This window comes from Schistocerca americana, chromosome 7, assembly GCF_021461395.2.
Source record: "Schistocerca americana isolate TAMUIC-IGC-003095 chromosome 7, iqSchAmer2.1, whole genome shotgun sequence".
NCBI classification, from domain to species: Eukaryota; Metazoa; Arthropoda; class Insecta; order Orthoptera; family Acrididae; genus Schistocerca; species Schistocerca americana.
Window position 1 is genome coordinate 586,505,970 of NC_060125.1, and position 23,064 is coordinate 586,529,033.

The 23,064-nt window shown below is 43.5% G+C and overlaps 1 protein-coding gene across 1 annotated transcript in view; it reads left to right on the forward strand.

Annotated features, from left to right (window-relative positions):
* Nucleotides 1–20,363, forward strand: part of LOC124622132 (carbonic anhydrase-related protein 10-like) — a 403,585-nt gene extending 383,222 nt beyond the window's left edge. The window contains exon 11 of the mRNA XM_047147753.1: nucleotides 20,049–20,363. Within this exon, the coding sequence (XP_047003709.1) occupies nucleotides 20,049–20,086 (38 nt within the window). The 3' untranslated portion in view covers nucleotides 20,087–20,363. The remainder of the gene's footprint in view (nucleotides 1–20,048) is intronic.
* The last annotated feature ends 2,701 nt before the right edge of the window (nucleotides 20,364–23,064 follow it).

Sequence of the window (23,064 nt, forward strand, 5' to 3'; positions counted from 1 at the left end):
TCCGTTTGTCTGTTGGGCACAAATTTTGCAATTCATTTTAAACTAACTTCTCGATGATGTAGAGACCCGAACCTTTCAATTGAGATCAGAACTGGGTGACAGTTTAACACTAACTGGTTTTCGTGTCTGGCGTGTGGTGGAGGGTACTTCGCGCACATCTGATATTTCCCTCCTTTAGTGTTCCATCAGCGAATGTTACGCAGTAAGAACGATTGGTGGTAAGCCACTGGGTCAGCTCGATTCTCTCTCATTTTTTATCTTCACGGCCTTTTCTCGAAATTTACGTAGCAGTAGCAGCACTCCGTTTTCAGGCCACAAGTGGCGCATCGGGACCATCCGACCGCCGAGTCGTCCTCAGCTGAGGATGCAGATAGGAGGTGAGTGTGGTCAGCACACCGCTCTCCCGGTCGTTATAATAGTTTTCTGTGACCGGAGCGCTACTATTCAGTCCAGTAACTCCTCAATTGGCATGACGGGGCTGAATGCACCCCGAAAAATGGCAACAGTGCATGGCGGCCCGCATGGTCACCCATCCCAGTGCCGGCTACGTCCGACAGCGCTTAACTTCGGTGATCTGACGGGAACCTGTGTATCCTCTGCGGCAAGAGTTACGTAGGATGAATCAATATATTGGCTCAGTCAGATGAAAAGAAACTGAAATAAACCTAAAATTTACCGCATGTCTGTGTTGTAATCTTGTCGAAATGTTTGAAATTGATTGAAAAATTTCCCACACACAAGAACAAAGAGCAGAAAATAACTATGTAAACAAAAATACTTTATACAAGTTTTTAAATCGCACTAAACATATAAAATAATTTCTCCTCGTTCCATACACGCTCCTAAACCCACAGACTTAGTCCTGAGAATTTCTGCTTACAAATTTTTAATATCTGTTATAGTGCTTGAAAAATTCATAACAAAAACGAAGGGTACTAGCAATAGATAACATTAAGGAGTGTCGTTGGTAGCTGCTGTTGAGACAAATAACACAATAGTTTTTTATATCATTTGCAGTGCAGTTAAACTGTTAGTGACTTATGTATACTATCCTTACATCAATTATCCATTGGATGCAACTGACATTTTTCGTCTTAAGTTTCAGATGTATCTCATAACCATTAAAAATTCACAACTGCAGATTCTTAAGACTATCAGTATGGCACAAGAAAAAATTGTTTTATTCGTCATAGTCTGTTATAAAACATTTTATATTAAATTGATTTTTTATTTAGGTAATTATTTACACTTTCGACTGGCGTAACGAACCACATTGGCCGAGAAATAAATAAAAAACAGGTCCAAATCCACGGTTCCGACCAGTGTGTTAAGATGATGTCCGTCAATTGTAAAGCAAACGCCGGAACCGTTAACCCAACCCCAGTCTACCCTAGTACTTGATTGCGTGCTCTTTGTCTGGAAAGACCCGAGACTCTACAGAAAGTCTCTCCTAAGAGTCGGCAGGTGTATTTTCTTTGGTGATTCGGCAGAGATCTGCAATTTCGTTTTTGCAAAGTGTAGCTGGAGCCTGCCCAACAAATACTGACCATCAGGCCTTTCATGCGAGGCCCACCATCGATAGAAAGCGTCTTTTTCAGTGTTCGAGTTAATAGATATGGATAAAACGAAGAACGCACTAGGCTAATTTGCGATACCTCTATCGAATGAACACGTAGAATTCCACGTAAAAAATCACTTCTGTTTGGAATGAGAAACAAACCGAAGCTTTTCGCCGGCCGTGGGCGTCGTATGGAAAACGTGTTAAACAGAATTTACACTACTAGCCATTAAAATTGCTACATCAACAAGAAATGCAGATGATAAACGGGTAATGGACAAATATATTATACGAGAACTGACACGTGATTCCATTTTCACGCAACTTATGTGCATAGATCCTGAGAAATCAGTACCCAGAACAACCACCTCAGGCCGTAATAACGGCCTTGATACGCCTGGGCATTGAGTCAAACTGAGCTTGGATTACGTGTACAGGTACAGCTGCCCATGCAGCTTCAACACGATACCACAGTTCATCAAGAATAGTGACTCACGTATTGTGAGGAGCCACTTGCTCGACCACCATTGCCCAGACGCTGTCAATTGGTGTGGGATCTGGAGAATGTGGTGGCCAGGATAGCAGTCGAACATTTTCTGTACCCAAGAAGCCTCATACAAGTCCTGCAACATGCGGCCGTGCATTGTCCTGCTGAAATGTAGGGTTTCGCCGGGATCAAATGAAGGGTAGAGCCACGGGTCGTAACACATTGAAATGTAACGTCCACTGTTTAAAGTGCCGTCAATGCGAACAAGAGGTGGCCGAGACGTGTAACCAGTGGTACCCCATACCATCACGCCGGGTGATACGCCAGTATGGCGTTGACAAATACGCGCTTCCAATGTGCGTTCGCCGCGATGTCGCCAAACACGGATGCGAGCATGATGATGCTGTAAACAGAACCTGCATTCATTCGAAAAAATGAGTTTTTGCCATTCGTGAACCCAGGTTCGTCGTTGAGTACACCATCGCGGGCGCTCCTGTCTATGATGCAGCGTCAAGGGTTACCGCAGCCATGGTCTCCGAGCTGATAGTCCATGCTGCTGCAAACGTCGTCGAACTGTTCGTGCAGATGGTTGTTGTCTGCCAAACGTTCCCATCTGTTAACTCAGGGATTGAGACGTGGCTGCACGATCCGTTGCAGCCATGTGGATACAATGCCTGTCATTTCGACTGCTAGTGATACGAGGTCGTTGGGATCCAGCACGGTGTTCCGTATTAACATCCTGAACCCACTGATTCCATATTCGGCTAACAGTCATTGGATCTCGACCAACGCGAGCAGCAATGTCGCGATACGATAAACCACAATCGCGATAGGCTACAATCCGACCTTTATCAAAGTCAGAAACGTGATGGTACGCATTTCTCCTCCTTACACGAAGCATCACAACAACGTTTCACCAGGCAAGGCTGGTCAACTGCTGTTTGTGTATGAGAAATCGGTTGTAAACTTTCCTCACGACAGCACGTTGTATGTGTCGCTACCGGCGCCATGCTTGTGTGAATGCTCTGAAAACTTAATCATTTGCATATCACAGCATCTTCTTCCTGCCGGTTATATTTAGCGTCTGTAGCACGTCATCTTCGTGGTGTAGCAATTTTAATGGCCAGTAGTGTGTTTGGGGTGTCTCCAGGTACACATTGGAAAGACAAAACTATAAATAACTGCCGAAACACCAGAGAAAATATGCCTGGTGACCGATAGGAGAGATATTCAGGATATCTAGTATGCGGGTTCTAGTCTCAAAGAACCCGGTCTAGTCGTTCAAGTAGATAAAGAAACTTCTTGCACTACTGTTCCTGCAGTAACTTTTCCCACATACCTTCTTATTAAGATATTGGCTTGGGCCACATTCGAATATTTCTCCATTACTTTTCGCAGCATACAGTTCATAAAATTTCCATTACTGATAGAGACATCCAAGTCATCATCGAAGAACATAGTCCACCACACACTATTCATTTTTCGTGACAGTGGTACTGAACTCTGAAGTATACATTTTCGTTTTCCGAGAGAGTACGGTAGGCAGAGCGAGACTAAAATCGAAACAGAACAAATGTTTGGAAAACAGTGCATCAGGTGACAAAAACAAACATTTCAAGACGCATATGAAAAATGCTCCTGTCACGGAGACTGATGGGCATATTTCACTTTTTGGACCTCCAGCAAACACACACAAACGTGTTTATTGGGCGTCGCGGTCTCTACTGATCGGCTCTCGCGACATTATCTATTATTCAGACGGATTTTCCGCCGGTTCGTGATAATGGGATTCCGGCGGCACGCCGAGCGGCTGTGTGTTTAACTGATTATCGGAGTGGGGTGCGCGCGCCGCCCGGTCGTGACCAGACGTGACTGGCGTTTAAACCGCTCGCCCGTATAATTAGCGCTCTGTCTACACTCTGTTGACGCATCCTGACGTTAAATCGTTCCGCGCTATGTTTACATTGCAAAGGTGTCAGCCCGGTCGAAGGCACTTCGTGAAATTCTCTGAATGCTGCCGCGTAACAGTCTGTTCGGCAGTGCTCGTTTTTCATGGGACACCGAGCGACCGTAGTTTACTTAACCAGATCTGTAACAGAAACCACCTACGTCAACATGCAGAATGATTGTCTGTCGAAATATTCCTGTTCTATACCATTTTTATTCATGTTTATCTGCATCTACATTCAGAGTGTGGTGAAAATCGAAACAGTACAAGCGTTTGTGCAACGTGCACATCCCTATAATTTACGGTATATTTTCTTACTTGTTATCTTTATAGTACTTACGTGAAATATACTTCGGCGGCAGTAGATTCGTTCTTCAATCTACCTCAAACGAATTTCCGCCTTAGTGCCCTGCCAAAAGAAGTCCTCTTCTACATCTACATCTACATCTATACTCCGCGAGCCACCTTACGGTGTGTGGCGGAGGGTACTTATTGTACCACTATCTGATCCCCCCTTCCCTGTTCCATTCACGAATTGTGCGTGGGAAGAACGACTGCTCGTAAGTCTCCGTATTTGCTCTAATTTCTCGGATCTTTTCGTTGTGATCATTACGCGAGATATATGTGGGCGGTAGTATTATGTTGCCCATCTCTTCCCGGAATGTGCTCTCTCGTAATTTCGATAATAAACCTCTCCGTATTGCGTAACGCCTTTCTTGAAGTGTCCGCCACTGGAGCTTGTTCAGCATCTCCGTAACGCTCTCGCGCTGACTAAATGTCCCCATGACGAATCGCGCTGCTTTTCGCTGGATCATGTCTATCTCTTCTATTAATCCAACCTGGTAAGGGTCCCATACTGATGAGCAATACTCAAGAATCGGACGAACAAGCGTTTTGTAAGCTACTTCTTTCGTCGATGAGTCACATTTTCTTAGAATTCTTCCTATGAATCTCAACCTGGCGCCTGCTTTTCCCACTATTTGTTTTATGTGATCATTCCACTTCAGATCGCTCCGGATAGTAACTCCTAAGTATTTTACGGTCGTTACCGCTTCCAATGATTTACCACCTATGGCATAATCGTACTGGAATGGATTTCTGCCCCTATGTATGCGCATTATATTACATTTATCTACGTTTAGGGAAAGCTGCCAGCTGTCGCACCATGCATTAATCTTCTGCAGGTCCTCCTGGAGTACGTACGAGTCTTCTGATGTTGCTACTTTCTTGTAGACAACCGTGTCATCTGCAAATAGCCTCACGGAGCTACCGATGTTGTCAACTAAGTCATTTATGTATATTGTAAACAATAAAGGTCCTATCACGCTTCCCTGCGGTACTCCCGAAATTACCTCTACATCTGCAGATTTTGAACCGTTAAGAATGACATGTTGTGTTCTTTCTTCTAGGAAATCCTGAATCCAATCACAAACCTGGTCCGATATTCCGTAAGCTCGTATTTTTTTCACTAAACGTAAGTGCGGAACCGTATCAAATGCCTTCCTGAAGTCCAGGAATACGGCATCAATCTGCTCGCCAGTGTCTACGGCACTGTGAATTTCATTGGCAAATAGGGCGAGCTGAGTTTCACATGATCTCTGTTTGCGGAATCCATGTTGGTTATGATGAAGGAGATTTGTATTATCTAAGAACGTCATAATACGAGAACACAAAACATGTTCCATTATTCTACAACAGATTGACGTAAGCGAAATAGGCCTATAATTATTCGCATCTGATTTATGACCCTTCTTGAAAATGGGAACGACCTGCGCTTTCTTCCAGTCGCTAGGTACTTTACGTTCTTCCAGCGATCTACGATAAATTGCTGATAGAAAGGGGGCAAGTTCTTTAGCATAATCACTGTAGAATCTTAAGGGTATCTCGTCTGGTCCGGATGCTTTTCCGCTACTAAGTGATAGCAGTTGTTTTTCAATTCCGATATCGTTTATTTCAATATTTTCCATTTTGGCGTCCGTGCGACGGCTGAAGTCAGGGACCGTGTTACGATTTTCCGCAGTGAAACAGTTTCGGAACACTGAATTCAGTATTTCTGCCTTTCTTCGGTCGTCCTCTGTTTCGGTGCCACCGTGGTCATCGAGTGACTGAATAGGGGATTTAGATCCGCTTACCGATTTTACATATGACCAAAACTTTTTAGGGTTCTTGCTTAGATTGTTTGCCAATGTTTTATGTTCGAATTCGTTGAATGCTTCTCTCATTGCTCTCTTTACGCTCTTTTTCGCTTCGTTCAGCTTTTCCTTATCGGCTATGATTCGACTACTCTTAAACCTATGATGAAGCTTTCTTTGTTTCCGTAGTACCTTTCGTACATGATTGTTATACCACGGTGGATCTTTCCCCTCGCTTTGGACCTTAGTCGGTACGAACTTATCTAAGGCGTACTGGACGATGTTTCTGAATTCAAGTTTGACGTCACTAACCATCTCCCAAATACTTGCGTGCTGGTCGAATCTACTGGTAATAAATCTGGCAGAAGCTCAGAGAAAGCTTTTGACAGACTGATATACATACTCTGATATTCTGAAGGTATCAGGGATAACATACACCTTGTACAGAAACATGTTTGCGATCGTCTAAGGCCATGAAATTGTAGTAGGGATCTAGAAAGCAGTGAGGCAGGATTGTAGAGTGTCTCCGACGTTGTTCAAACTGTATATTGAGAAAGCAATTAATGAAATGAAGGAGAAATGAGGAAAGACGCAGTTCAGGAAGAAGCAATAAAAACATGGAATGGATAGTGTCTTGAAAAAAAAAGTTTTATTATGAACTTCAACAGAACTGAAATATGAGTAATGCAATATAGTAGAATTAATTCAGGTAATGCTGTAGGATTCAGATAAGGAAATGAGACAGTAGAAGAAGTAGATGAATGTTGCTATTAGGGCAACAAAATAACACAAGAGGACAGGATATCAAACGTAGATGAGCTACATTATGAAAAATATTTCTTCAAACGAACAATTTCTTAACATATAAATTTAACTGTTTCGAAGTATTTTCTGAATGTATTAGTATCGAGGGTAGTCTTGTAAGGAAATGAAATGTCGAACTAAGCAACTCAGACAAGAATAACATAGTTCCTTTTAACCACGAAGGATAATAAAGGTTGGGTCAGCAGGATGAATCATTGATAAGCAGATACTGGATAGAATTAGGGAAGAAAAATAATTTATGGCACAACTTGACTAAATGAAGGGATCGCTTCATAGGACATATCCTGTGTCTTGAAGGAACTAATTCGGTTGCGGAGGTAAGTATGGCAAGCAAAAATCGTAGAGAGTGACAAAGGGATCAATACGGTAAGCAGGTTCAAATGCGTATTGGTTGCAATAATTACTCAGAGATGAAGAAGCTTGCCCAGGATAGAGTAGAGTGGACAGCTCCATTCAGATAGAAGTCTATATTAACAAAACCATGTCACAGTCTTCTTGGTACGATAATTTTTACTAGGCAGTTTGTATAGATCATTGCTAATAATAAGGAACAGAAAAATATTTAATACGTTGCACGTTGTAAGAGCTTTTCCCAATCAAATATCGTATAAATCCCCCAGCTCAGCTACTGAGGATCTGTGGTATCAGCGTTCGATACACCACTTGTTAAGGGTTGCAGTTATCGACCCCGCGGTCCGTACTAGTGTCGCTGTACCCGCGAATCGAGAGTAGCGGCTTGCAACATGTCTCTAGCTTACGCACGGCCACTCTTTCTCGGGACATCGAGTGGGAAAGTAGTATAGCCTTCAGCTGTTTGGAAGCTACCTCTGACAAGGCGCTTAGTTAAAGTATGGCCTATGTGATGCCTCTATAGCTCTCTGTTTGTAATTATGTTCCTCCTGACTATGAAGACCACTGTACCACCACTTAAGTACAATATATGATTTTTTACCAACGACTTCTATTTGTTTTAGTCATTGTAGATACAGACCATGCAGCCAGCTCCTTGTAGACTTCACTGACAACCCTCTGTATATGCAAAGAAGAGATTTGTATGTTTCTATTTAGTATTGGCCACCAGTCATTTACATTGGCGACGATTCGTTCGTCGTTATCATAACAGCATCCTCTCTAAAACGCTGACTAAAGCATCTATTTTCTTTTTTGTATCGTTATATGTTTCGAAATCTTAAGGGTGGACCATTGATCAACACATCTCTTCACTCATTTTTGTACTGTGCAGAGTGGGACAAAGATATTGCCAATTACGTCATACGGTAACGTGACCCAAATTCCCTTGATCAGATAGTCGTTCATTACACTGCGCTGTAATTTCACATGTTGATTAGCCTTGGCAGTGGCTATTTCCGCTACGCTGTTTGTTCTTATGGAGCTGATGGAGGTCCGTAGACCTGAAGGTTTGACAAATGGGGTGACCTAGATATGTGTTGGCTTTAAGAGGAATCTTGCGCCACGAAACTGTAGTGCTTTGGGCAGATGTCCGTCCACGGGTAGGGAGCTTGGCATTCACTTCCCACAGAACGCTCTGCAGAAGGGGATGACGAACAAAAATTCCTCTGTCGAAGGATACATCGGATTCCTCGCAGAACCTCTTTTAGCTATGGAAGGCCTCTCTAGGCGGGTGCAGCTTCTCTCAAGGTGAATGTAGCGAAGGTGTAATGTCCAGTTTAAGCTTTCAAAATACCGCATTCTCATTGGGTCACTCTGTATGTTTGGTGAGAACCCGCGCAATTGCACCGTGCCTACATGCAGAACCTTTCATTCGCCCTTTCCAGAATCGTATCATATAACGGAAGTAATCTCCTGGCTGTAGCTGCGAACCTCTGAGCGATTGGATGAATTACACTGACGTAAAAAGTCGCAACACCATTAAGGAGCTGTGCTAGATAAATGAAAACTGACAGGTCTACTTCCACACCCGGAAGATAACGTCTCTTCAGATTTCACGCCAGTCGCATAGCGCCACTACGACGATGCAAATCACTTTTACTTTAAATGCGCACTGTAACAGCTGTGAGCGTTAGTTTTCTTTGAGAGTGGACTTGGTGAGTTGATGTCACTCAATAATGTCTTTCAGGTGACGAAGACGACATCATCAACACCTCACAGAGTCTGAACGAGGTCGTGTAATAGGATTACGAGTAGCTCGACGTTCCTTCTGCGATAATGCAGAAAGATTTGGCAGGAATGTAGCCACTGCAGACTCGCAGCGGTGGTCACAATGTAGGGAAGCAGCCTACTCACGCTGTAGTAAATTCACATCAGTTTCCATTGTGTGCCAGCCAGTCTGCTGTAACTAGCTCTGACGTCATAAATGTTGCGCAATACCTTAAAAATCAAGCAAATGACCTAAAACTTTTCTAGCATGTCAGGAATAATACTAAATTAATGTGTGTTAAATATCAGTTCGATAACTTCAGCCATTTTCGAAATTTGGACGTTTTTCTGAAAAAAATCATTGGCGCAACAGAAAAGAGCTAGAGACTTCAAAATTTATGTTTAGATTCATCTTTCATAATGATTTAATAAAAACAGTACTTTGGATTTCACAAATTAAGATTTTAGTGGAAATTCATGATTTTCTGGTTTTCATCTCAAAACTGAAGGAAGCAAGATAGATTAAGTAGGCTAATAAATAAGGCTACGATGTTTAGATTTAAATAGGTTGGAGGTCCGCTATGACTATGAAGATGTGAAAAGTTTCTTTTGAATACCTACAAAATTATAGCGATAGCGGATCTCAAAAGGGCCACTTCAGAGCTCATCTACTGCGTGCAGTGTAATTTAATTAATAATATTTAACTTAGCCACGTCAAAATTTTATTATCAATACTTACCTGCGTGCTGAATGCACGTTTAAATTAAGAGCTTCATCGGCCATCAGCAAAAGAAGCTATAAATTATTATGTAACTTGAAGTGGTGCGTTACTAGCCCAGCGGCTAGTCAGGAGAGCCGATTTGATCAGGCATTCCCTTAGCCGTCCGCACCGCGGATTTATATATAAGAACACTGCGCGAGGAAGCAAGGCCCCAGTTCTCTCCAGACGCTGAATGACACGCCATCTGTGTCGGGAGTCGCGTCGCATCGGTATCACTGCTACAAACAGCCTCGGGTGCCGTATTAAGTTACTAGAGATATGCGGAACCATGAAAACATTTCAAGTGAAGTGTTAATTCTGGGATGATTTTTATTAACTAGCTTCAGTTTGCGTATTGTCGTATTTTCACGTGCCGTCGCGGGACAGACATTCTACCAATTATTTAGCGTGGCGTTTGATGAAATATTCTCATCAAATTATGGCGAGCATTCTTTTTAACATTTAATTCGGACATTTATAGTTGCATCAGCGCATTAGACTCTGAACTGCTCTGTTAGTTAGGTTGTAGGGATACTTGTGTTTTTTATCAGTGAATTTCAGAATATACTCAACTATTTTGGAAAACCGTTTTTGATTAGAAATCCTGGACAATCTCCTAATTCCTCAGAGCTATAAGCTGCAGCTATAATGGTATTCTCAGATGAAGTGGGCACTAGGATTTCTAATTACTGGTTCCACGTTTTGTTAAATCACTTTCTGGGTGCTAAAAAGTAAATGGAGAGCCAGTGTTGAGAACGGCGAAAGACAGCATTAACAACATTCTAAAAGCCAGAAACTGATTCAACATGCAAGCATTTATACAGCAATTTATTTTACAACTTACTCGCCGCCCCGCAACAAGAATATACAGTCGCAACGAGAATTGTCTCCGGACGTTAACGCGACACTACCGAGAGGGTATACCATAGTGTTTGGTGTATGGCTCTGGCGCATCGTATTGCATCTACAGCAGCAATCTGAGCAGCTGCGGGCAACACAGTGACACAATGAACTGTGTTAGAAGTCGGTTGTTTCGAGGACAGCTCCGAGCCAGACTTCCTGTAGCGTGCATTCCACTGACCCCAAAGCACCGCCATTTACGACTTCAGTGCTGGCAAGCGAGAGCTCATTGGAGGGCACGGTAGCGGTCTGTTACGTTTTCTCCCTCGGTACCAATGATGCTCGTATGTGGGTTAGGAGTAGGCCCGCAGAGAACCTACACCCAACCTGTCTGCATGTTACAGTCACTGTAGTTACGATCTACAGTGCGATTTCACACGACAGCAGGAGCACTCCCGTGTTTATGACACGCACGCTGACTGCAAATTTGTATGCCAGTCTGGTGATCGGACCTGTTTTGCTGCCATTCATGGACAGCATTCCAGAGGGTGTTTTCCAATAGGGTAACGCTCGCCCACATACCGCCGTTGTAAGCCACCATATTCTACAGAGTGTCGACATGTTGCCTTGCCCTGCTCGATCACCGGCTCTGTCTGCAATCGAGTACATATAGGACATCATAGGACGACATCTGCAGCGTCACACACAATCAGCGTAAACCGTCCCTATATTGACCGAGCATGTGCAACAGGCATAGAACTCCTTCGCACAAACTGACATCTGGCACGTCTGCAACATAATGTTTGCACGTTTCCATGCTTACATTCAATATTCTGGCGTTTACGCCGTTGATTAATTTATCACAATTTCACAGTTACAGTGGCTTTTTCGTGCTTACATTAATCTGAGATCTTGCAACCTTAATCACTGAAGTATGTTAGGTAAACAAACGTATTCCCGAAATTTCATTACTCCACATTAATTACTTTTTGGTGTTGCAGTTTTTCCCATTGGCGTATAATGAAATTGTTTACCGCTGTTACATACGAGGCCTATTCGGAAAGTAAGCTCCAATTAGGCGCAAAATGGAAACCACTGTGAAAATCCGATGGAACTTTGCACAGACGTGTTGAGCTGTGTCTTTAGCGTGTCTGTCGCTCTTTGCAGTTCAGAGAGCAAAGTCATCACGTAGATTTGCCTAAAGCAACAGTGTCTCCCGTCAAATATGTTGATCTAGTGAGAGATTTCGCCTGAAGCTATTCAACCCGCATAGCATAGATGTCATGCGTTTCTTTCTTCAAGACAATTTTCAGCCACAGTCTGCAGTGGCAATGAAGACGCTCCTGCAGCGTTTTCGATGGGAAGTGTTTGGCCACCCACAATACAGCCCTCTGTTGTTCATCTCTGCTCACATGAACCACTGGTTACGAAGACGACATTCTGGCACAAACAACGAAAGGAAGACCAGCGCAGAGAATTGGCGGAAAGCACAGGAGGTTGTTTTCTGTGACTAGGGTGCTGGAGAGTTGGTACAACGACATCACGTATGTCAAGTCGGAGCGGCGACTATTTAGAGAGGTAGCTGCAAGGTGTTGCTAACTGTTTCGAATAAAAAATTTTTGATTTTCACTGTTGTTCTCATTTCGCGACCGATCGGACCTTACTCTCCGAACAGCCCTCGTATTTTTCATTGAGCGGAATTCTGTATCAACACTACCACAGGCGGCGATTTCCAACTCTGGCAGCAAGATGACCGAATTTTAGGCGGCTCAGAGAAGACGTTTTGCCTTAGGCTTTTATACAATACAGCCGGCCGATGTGGCCGAGCCGTTCTAGGCGCTACAGTCTGGAACCGCGCGACCGCTACGGTCGCAGGTTCGAATCCTGCCTCGGCATTGATGTGTGTGATATCCTTAGGTTAGTTAGGTTGAAGTAGTTCTAAGTTCTAGGGAACTGATCACCTCAGAAGTTAAGTCCCATAGTGCTCAGAGCCATTTGAACCATTTTTTAAAATACAATACAGTCCTTGTCAGGTTGTTGTAGAGTAAGCACCCGGCCTTAGGGTTTTGTACAGTAATGACTTTACCTTAGGCTTTTGTAAAGTACAGTGTTGTTGAGGCTATTGTAAAATATAAACACCTTAGGTTGGGGCGGGAGAGATGATGGCTGAAGCGAGCCTTGCTACCACTGGATTGATGTCTGTACTTAAGCGCCAATGACAAAGGGAGGGCTGACATCCCATCATTCAGCCTGTTTTATTTACACACTGTCCGACTGGTAAGACGGCACATCGGAGCGGGTGTTGAAGCAGTTTACAAATGAATCCAACCCACTCCCGTCTGGAGCCAAGTGGACGCTCTTGAAGTCACCTAGCTTCTTGCTTTCAACGATCATTTTTGGCACCCTAATGATATTCGCTCCTAGCTTTTCATGTACATTCTGCATCTGATTACTACCGCGTGAGGTGCCACAGTGGTTAACGCCTTGGACTGGCATTGGGGAAGACGACGGTTCAAACCCGGGTCCGGCCATGCTGATTTATGTTTTCCGTGATTTCCTTAAATCGCTTCAGGCAAATGCAGGGATGGTTCCTTTGGAACGGTACGGCCGACTTGCTTCCCCGTCCTTGCTTAATCCAATGGGACAGGTGACCTTGCTTTTTGGTTCCCTCCACTCAAATCAACCAAGCAATCGTCTAATTAACAACTTACATAGTTATTGTCCGTCTCCGCGATGTACTAAAGTAGCTGAGGTTTATCCTTCCAACTCACATTGGCCAAGGTCATATTGATACGTCAGTATGTAATTTCAGTTTAAACTTAATAAGCGCACTTGTTATAATACCCTTTTGTTTCCATTCATAGCTAGAAAATCACTTCTGTTACTGACATATCTATGTCAATGGTGTGGTATCCATTTTGCTTCGTGCTTATGTGACCCACCCTAGCAACATTCATTTAAATAAAATGTTTTCCATTGCGCAGCACTACTCTCGTTTTCAGATGCTTTTCATGATCATTTGGAGTGGTTCTTCGTGCTGTTGAGCACCAGAATTTGGTTTTGTGCATCCATGGGATATACTGAAACCACAGTCGGCGCGTCACATTCTGTTAGTCTGCATTCTCGTTAGGGGTGGTCCCTCAGTCTGCTGGGTAGCAGAATTTAGTTTTGTGAATCCGGATATACTGTAACCACAATTGGCACTTCCCAGTAAGCCAGATATCCACAACTACACTTCACAATTATGTGATACAAGCGGAGAGTTTATGGCAAGCGACAATAGAGAGCTGTACTTTAAAAAAGCGATAGTATATTATCATGATATTACGGCTATGGCATCTCCCAGAGCAGGGTGGAGCAGTTATGAACCAGTATGGCGTGAGCGGGTGGTGGAACAGAAGTGAGAAATGTGGAGGATGCAGGGAATGTTCTTCTTACATACATTTGAACTGTTTGATACACCGGATTAGCGGCCGGCTGGCCGCTGAATTCTGTTAAACTGGCTTCCAGCACGCCCCGTGATGCTGACGTGGATGCTCCACCGAGCACTGGAGGCCTTGTTACGTTAGCTGGCAACGTGGGCCTCGCGTCATTGGCGTATAATCGACTATGACGTATCTGATATGACACCCGCCAATGCCCGGCCGCCCGCCACGCCCAGATGTCCATTCTGCGATGGTACATGATGGTTAGTGCGCACAGTGTGCGACCTGCTGCCCCTTATCGGCTGTGTTACTGGATATAACCTGGGATGGCCACGTGCACCATTCAGTCTGGAGAGGGAATGGCGAGGTCCCTAACCTCTAACATCTACTGGCAGTTCCATGATCTATCCTCGTTCGGCACAGCCCTGTCGTTCTGGCAGGGCTGCGAGACTAATTCCATTATAAGAAAGTCCGGTACTTACAGTCGGCAGCAGTGGGCTTATGGTGCGTGTGCTCCACTACCAGTCACGTATTCTAAAATGCCACCGCCACTGCCTGAAAAGAAACATGCCTTGTCTCATGATTCACAAGTCTGTACAATACCGCTAAGACTGCTGTTTCAACGAGCTTACTATCCTCACAACATCGCATTGGCCTTATTGAATCATTAAAATGACTGGAGGCTGTGCTGTTGCAATACAAAGCTCAGGCTCGCACTAATGTGACCATATATGGTCGCTCCGCTACACTGCAGTCATATGTCTAGTACACAATTTGAATCAGCTTCTACATCTACAACTAAAACACTGTATGTGATTAGGTTGTCAGGCAACGAATACATGTACGACTGAATATGAAAACATACACTACCGTTTTCTATCTCTCAAGGATAACCATCTTTTCAGCTTGCTGCAGCGGAATCTCAGATAGCCACTTCTACAGTGCACTGTTGCTCGTCTCTGATAATCATGATGACACTAGATGCTAATCCCGTTTTTATTATCTGTTCAAACCATTAATGTGATATGTCTCGGCAGCTTCGAGATAATGTAAACTGAGTGTTTGCAATTGTTAAACGTCAGAAAATACGAACACAGACTACGTATTGTGGGACTGAGAGAGAACACGACATTCACAGGTCTAGAACATCTCAGGTGCCTGAATAACTTCGGCTGATGCTGCACAATTTCTATACGTTTAAATAGACGCAACCCTTGCGAACCGGTCGGCGGCTGTGGACGAGCGGCTCTAGGCGCTTCAGGCCGGAACAGCGCTACTGCTACGGTCGCAGGTTCGAATCCTGCCTCGGGCATGGATGTGTGTGATGTCCTTAGGTTTAAGTAGTTCTAAGTCTAGGGGAATGATGACCTCAGATGTTAAGTCCCATAGTGCTCAGAGCCATTTGAACCATTTCAACCTTGCGAACCTGTGTGGAAATCTGAAGAAGTCCTCACAATTTCTTAGCTACATTTCCCACGTTAACATGCGTTCAAAAAATTATTCAAATGGCACTGAGCACTATGGGACTCAACTTCTGAGGTCATCAGTCCCCTAGAACTTAAAACTACTAAAACCTAACTAACATAAGGACAACACACACATCCATGCCCGAGGCAGGATTCGAACCTGCGTCGGTCCCGCGGTTCCAGACTGTAGCGCCTAGAACCGCATGGCCAATCCGGCCGAACATGCGTTCCTCAGCGGGCGCATTATGGTGACATTTAGCAAGATAATTGCATGCTAGACACGAATGCTGTTGTCTCTGCTACACTTACACTAACCCAAATATATCATCTATTCCATATATTATTCAATGTAGGTACACTACAACGCTGTCATGGGCTGTATGACGATGTTCTTATCATGATTATCTCAAGAATTCCTTCGTTTACCCAACACAGCTACACTTTTAAGCTCTCTAACGACTTATCTACATCTACATCTACATCTACATCCGTACTCCGCAAGCCACCTGACGTTATGTGGCGGAGGGTACCCTGAGTACCTCTATCGGTTCTCCCTTCCATTCAAGTCTCGTATTGTTCGTGGAAAGAAGGATTGTCGGTATGCTTCTGTGTGGGCTCTAGTCTCTCTGATTTTATCCTCATGGTCTCTTCGCGAGATATACGTAGGAGGGAGCAATATGCTGCTTGACTCTTCGGTGAAGGTATGTTCTCGAAACTTTAACAAAAGCCCGTACCGAGCTGCTGAATCTTCCACTGGAGTTTATCTATCATCTCCGTAACGCTTTCGCGATTACTAAATGATCCTGTAACGAAGCACGCTGCTCTCCGTTGGATCTTCTCTATCTCTTGTGTCAACCCTATCTGGTACGGATCCCACACTATTGAGCAGTATTCACGCAGTGGGCGAACAAGCGTACTGTAACCTACTTCCTTTGTTTCCGGATTGCATTTCCTTAGGATTCTTCCAATGAATCTCAGTCTGGCATCTGCTTTACCGACGATCAACTTTATATGATCATTACATTTTAAATCACTCCTAATGCGTACTCCCAGATAATTTATGGCATTAACTGCTTCCAGTTGCCTGCTAGTTTGTAGCTAAATGATAAGGGAACTATCTTTCTATGTATTCGCAGCACATTACACTTGTCTACATTGAGATTCAATTGCCATTCCCTGCACCATGCGTCAATTCGTTGCACATCCTCCTGCATTTCAGTACAATTTTCCATTGTTAAAACCTCTCGATACACCACAGCATCATCTGCAAAAAGCCTCAGTGAACTTACGATGTCATCCACAAGGTCATTTATGTATATTGTGAATAGCAACGGTCCTATGACACTCCCCTGCGGCATACCTGAAATCAATCTTACTTCGGAAGACTTCTCTGCATTGAGAATGACATGCTGCGTTCTGTTATCTAGGAACTCTTCAATCGAATCACACAATTGGTCTGATAGTCCATATGCTCTTACTTTGTTCATTAAACGACTGTGGGGAACTGTATTGAACGCCTTGCGGAAGTCAAGAAAACGGCATCTACCTGGGAACCCGTGTCTATGGCCCTCTGAGTCTCGTGGACGAATAGCGCGAGCTGGGTTTCACACGACCGTCTTTTTCGAAACCCATGCTGATTCCTATAGAGTATATTTCTAGTCTCCAGAAAAATAATTATACTCGAACATAATACGTGTTCCAAAATTCTACAACTGATAGACGTTAGAGATATAGGTCTATAGTTCTGCACATCTGTTCGACGTTCCTTCTTGAAAACGGGGATGACCTGTGCCCTTTTTCAATCCTTTGGAACACTACGCTCTTCTAGAGACCTACGGTACACCGCTGGAAGAAGGGGGGGGCAAGTTCCTTCGCGTACTCTGTGTTAAATCGAACTGATATCCCATCAGGTCCAGAGGCCTTTCCTCTTTTGAGCGATTTTAATTGTTTCTCTATCCCTCTGTCATCTATTTCGATATCTACCATTTTGTCATCTGTGCGACAATCTAGACAAGGAACTACAGTGCAATCTTCCTCTGTGAAACAACTTTGGATAAAGACATTTAGTATTTCGGCCTTCAGTCTGTCATCCTCTGTTTCAGTACCATTTTGATCACAGAGTGTCTGGACATTTTGTTTTGATCCACCTACAGCTTTGTCATAAGACCAAAATTTCTTAGGATTTTCTGCCAAATCAGTACATAGAACTTTACTTTCGAATTCATTGAACGCCTGTCGCATAGCCCTCCTCACACTACATTACGCTTCGCGCAATTTTTGTTTGTCTGCAAGGCTTTGGCTATATCTATGTTTGATGTGAAGTTCCCTTTGCTTCCGCAGCAGTTTTCTAACTCGGTTGTTGTACCACGGTGGCTCTTTTCCATCCCTTACGATCTTGCTTGGCACATACTCATCTAACACATATTGTGCGATGGTTTTGAACTTTGTCCACTGATCCTCAACACTATCTGAATCTGAGACAAAACTTTTGTGTTGAGCAATCAGGGACTCTGAAATCTGCTTTTTGTCACTTTTGCTAAACAGAAAAATCTTCCTCCCTTTTTTAATATTTCTATTTACGGCTGAAATCATCGATGCAGTAACCGCTTTATGATCGCTGATTTCCTGTTCTGCGTTAACTGTTTCAAATAGTTCGGGCCTGTTTGTCACGAGAAGGTCTAATATGTTATCGCTACGAGTCGGTTCTCTGTTTAACTGCTCAAGGTAGTTTTCAGTTAAAGCACTTAAAAAAAAATTCACTGGATTCTTTGTCCCTGCCACCCGTTATGAACGTTTGAGTCTCCCAGTCTATATCCGGCAAATTAAAATCTCCTCCCAGAACTATAACATGGTGGGGAAATCTACTCGAAAAATTATCCAAATTATCCTTCAGGTGTTCAGCCACAACAGCTGCTGAGCCAGGGGGCCTTATGTTTGAACTACACTTCGGAAGTCAAAATTTTCAGGCATATTTTCTGTTAGAGCTGACAAATTTACTTCAAGTAAGTTATTACAGTATAAAATGCGGTTGTTCCAAAGAAAGTGCCTTTTCAGCACGCTGCACGTCGAAATTCTTGTTTTTATTTGTGCACCCTGAAGTAATTCATGACACCCACTGAAGATGCCTTCTAAAAAAGGCGAATCGCGTCTGGGTGCATCAATAAAAATAAAAATTTCGATGTGCAGCATGGAAAAAAGGCATTTTATTAGAAACTACTGCAATTTATATACAGCTGCTGCGGTAATGGCAACTACAAGAAACAAGTTATTACAGTGTTTGCTTCAAATTGTTGTTGCTGCTTGTGGCCTTCAATCTGAAGACTTGTTTGATGCTGCTTTCCACATTCCTCTACATTTCTGATTAACTACTACAGTCTACATCAGTTAGAAACTGGTTACTGCATTCGTCTCATGGTGCCCCTCTACAACATTTACTCCTCACACTACCCTCCAGTATTAAATTTATTATTCCTCCATGTTTCAGAATATATCCTAGCAAGCGATTCCATCGTTTAGGCGGCTTAATGCCCCAAATTTTGTTTCTCCCTAACTCTCTTGAGTGCTTCCTTTTTAGTTACGCCGTCCACTCATCTAACCTTCAGAATTATCCTTTTGCACCACATTTCAAAAAGTTGTGTTCCCGCCTTATCTGAACTGCTTATCGCCCACGTTTCACCTACCTTCAAGGCTACCTTCAAAAAAGACTTCCTGATGCTTGAAAATATATTCCATGTTAACAAACATTTCTTCTTCAGGAACTCTTTTCTTTCCATTGCCACTATACACATGATATCCTCTCTACTTCTGTAATCGTAAGCTATTTCACAGCTCAGACAGCAAATTTCATCTACTACTTTTAAAGCCACATTCCCCACTGAAAACATACAGCTGTTTGGTATTTTTTCTTTGGTAAAAGTTACAACAGTCATGGGCCAACTTGCGTCAGAACAACACACAATAGGTTTATGGCAAGTTTCCCAACCGAATCAGTGCATGCATCTAAGCCAGAGGGGGGGAAGACTATTATGGTGGTAAGTGGATTCATACTGCCCAATTATAACTCATTTAAATTCGTTTCTTCCTCCTGTTCTGGATGTTTCACTTTTTTGTTGGGAGGTGTAGTTAACTTCCATTCTTTTGGGGTCATTAGCCCGTTTTCGTGTAACCATTCCTCCCGTCCGCCACTCTATTAATTTGGGATCCAGCGTCACCACTGAATATTACAGTCTAGCGGACTTGAACGAAGTGTAGTGGTATCAACACCTGCATGCGCCATGTTTATTTTTGATAAGCGGCATCATAAATAACTTCGCTTTGATGTCGGCAAGGAGGGGAGGGGGGAGGGGAGGAATCAGGCCCACTCCTCTCCCCTCCACTCTTGTGGATGTACTTGAATGTGTCTCATTGTGGCTTGTAGCAGTGTTCTGTGCTCGTCCGTGTGCACAGCGAGGGGTCCGGTGTGACGTTCTGCCTCTCTGTGTGTTTCAGCCAACACGTGGATCGTGCCCGACGTGCCGAACCTGTAGTGCCGGCAGGTGGCGCCCACGACCGCGACGGCAGCGCCTCTGCCGGCCGCTGCAGGCTGCGGGGCCAGCCGGGAGCCGAGTGCGCGTCGGCGGTGCCGCAGGCCCGCTGTGCCGGGGGTTCCCCGGGCACTCGCCAAGCTTGCTTCAGAGCTGCGCCGCCGTGTATCTGCGCTGCGCTGCGCAGCCCTATAGCCTTGCAACGCTCGACTGTTGCTGCTGAAGAAATGTATATATGGATGACTGCAGTAAAATGAATAAATCGTTTGCTAGTTCTCAACGTCTACCTTTTAACCTATTTGTAAAACTGCTTCCTGCACTCCCGGCGGTATTACTCCTAGAGTATTCCCTGTACTTGGCTGCGTTTTGCTAAAAGAAGGAAGATGCCGAGAGTGAAATCCAGGATTTTGGTTTTTATTTTGGGGGGGGGGGGGGAGGAGGTGGAGAATGAGGTACTACACTCGTAGAATGAATAACAAACAGGTGCAGTTCGGCAGGTGTTAGTAACCCCATTGCTCCCTCCCTCCCCTCCCCTTCTCATCTAGATTTACCTCTGAACCTGACATATTCCTGTCTGTACCGTGATCCCAAAGCATCAATTCATTTTCCTACTGCCTGGATGTAATTAGGCTGCTGCTAGTGCCTAAATTTTTCCTTGGTGGGAGGACAGGAGGGCTGTGGCAGGGTGCACACAGCCTCTATACTGAGGAGCTAGTCGATCTATTAGTAGCGCTTACAAGGCTAGGAACCCGACAATAGCTTGGAGAGTTGTGTGCTCACCACTTGGCCATCAACACTGCAGCCCATGACGCCATTGGCAAATAATGACAAGGCGGTCAGTCGAGCTCTCTATTGACCCGTACAGGGCAAGAAGGCAGCAGTACAACATGAAGCCATATTGCTGCTCCACAACATTTTGTGTGCTTAAAGAAAGCTATATATAAGTTACACATTATATTGGCTGCTTCAGAAACGCTACTCAGCTATATTATAATCGTATTAAGTAAAGACAGTGTGTTTGTAAATTAGTTATACAAAAGCAACCTTAAATTGTGAAAAGGGTAAATGTTCGATTTAACACTGAATGCACTACATCTTTAAGTTTTACTCCTGCCTCACGCAGTTACTTCGAGATGTTCGCACTGACGTATTGTGGTTTCATGAATCCAAATCTGCTACTGCAATTCAAAGACAACTCAGGACTATTATTAATGGGTAGAATCGTTTCACCTAAAATGGCTGGGTCAGGGTCGGCCAGTAGTCTCTGTGACACAGCAGTTGAAGAACTTCGGCTCCCTTAAACTTGCAGCTGGAGTACATCATCGAGACGTGCCAGCTTAGAATTGAATGTGTCAAGTGCTACCTTGTGTACGGTATCACGGAAATGCCTGCCACTCAAATCATACTGATTATACTGTTGCAAACGTTAGGAGAATGTGACAAAGAAAACGGAGAAATGTTTAACAGAATGTTGACCAAAGACAATTTTCTTGATAAAATTGTGTTCAGTGACGAAGCCACCTCCAATACCCGCTGTAAAGTGAACCGACATAGTGGATGAACAGAAACTGCGTCACATAATCGATCATGCATGGGACTCCTCTAAGGTAAATGTTTTTTCCACTGTAAGCTGTAACAATATTTACGGTCCTTTCCTTTTCGTCGAGTCGACTGTAACTGGAATATCGTACCTGGATATACGTGAACATTATCTAATGACTCAGTTGTAACAAGACATGGGCACAGAATTTATTTTCTGGGAAGGTGGGGCGCTACGACATTATAATCCTGATGCTGTCTATATCTCCGTAGAATGCGCACCCTGGACTAGATGCCGTGGAACAGCATCCTGGCTGGTACAATCATCTGATTTAACTCCAGTAGACTCCTGTTTATGGATTAGGGGCACAGTGTTTGTTCCACCACATTCGCGAAACGTCGGCCAGCTGGTACAACCGATAACAGAAGCACTTGACACCTTATATCAAGACTGGCTTCATAGCATTAGACAGGAAATTGATTACATGTGCGAAATTTGTCGTGTTACACAAGGTACCCACAGTGAACATTTCTAAATAAAGCTAGAAGAAATAGTGCATTTAGTGCTGTATCGAACATTGCAGTGAGCTTTTTAACCTTTTCAGGATAAAGGTTACTTTTGTATAACTAATTTATAAACACTATGTATATTACGTTTCTCAAGGATGCATAAAATTAGAGGACGCGGCTCGGATATTAACAACAGTACTAAAAAGTTGATAAAAGGGTTTACATCATCAAATAAGATTATAAAATGATGACTGATGGAGTCAGAAAGACGCATTTTTTAGGTTAGAGTCAGGTAGTAGACAGACAATTTCGAAAGAAATCACAACAGAATTGGGGTATAATGTACCCAACAGTTTCCCGAAAAGTAAAACTACTTCGTATCATCAGAGCATTCGTGGACAGAAAAACAAGCTAGATGAGCTTATTATATGTTTGGGTGGTGTGGTAAATTTTGTAGTCGTAGATGTTACTTTCCTCTCTGAACATTATGCTGCATAATCACAGACGTACAGGAAGTAAATATCAGGGATTATAGCATCATATACATCCAGAATCAACGTGGAAAATGGAGAATTACATATATGTGAAACTTGAACATAAAGCCGAAAACATTGAGAAAAAGCAGTTTTGTGTTATCAGAACCAAGAAGCATGTGCCTTCTCTTGTAATTGTAACATTCTACAGATCCCCACTATGAAACACTCACCTGTTTCAAAAAAATCTAGATTCGTTGTTGAGCTACGTGTCTGACGAGACAACAGTAGGTGTGGGCAATTCAATGTAGATCTTTCAAAAGATTTTGACAGGAGAAAAGGAACTGAAATCACTATTTGGCTCTTTGATTTTAGTAGCACACCAATGTTTGGAATCAAGAGTGTATTCTTGTCTGAGAATGCTTATTATTCATTAACGAACCGAATATTACAAGCATT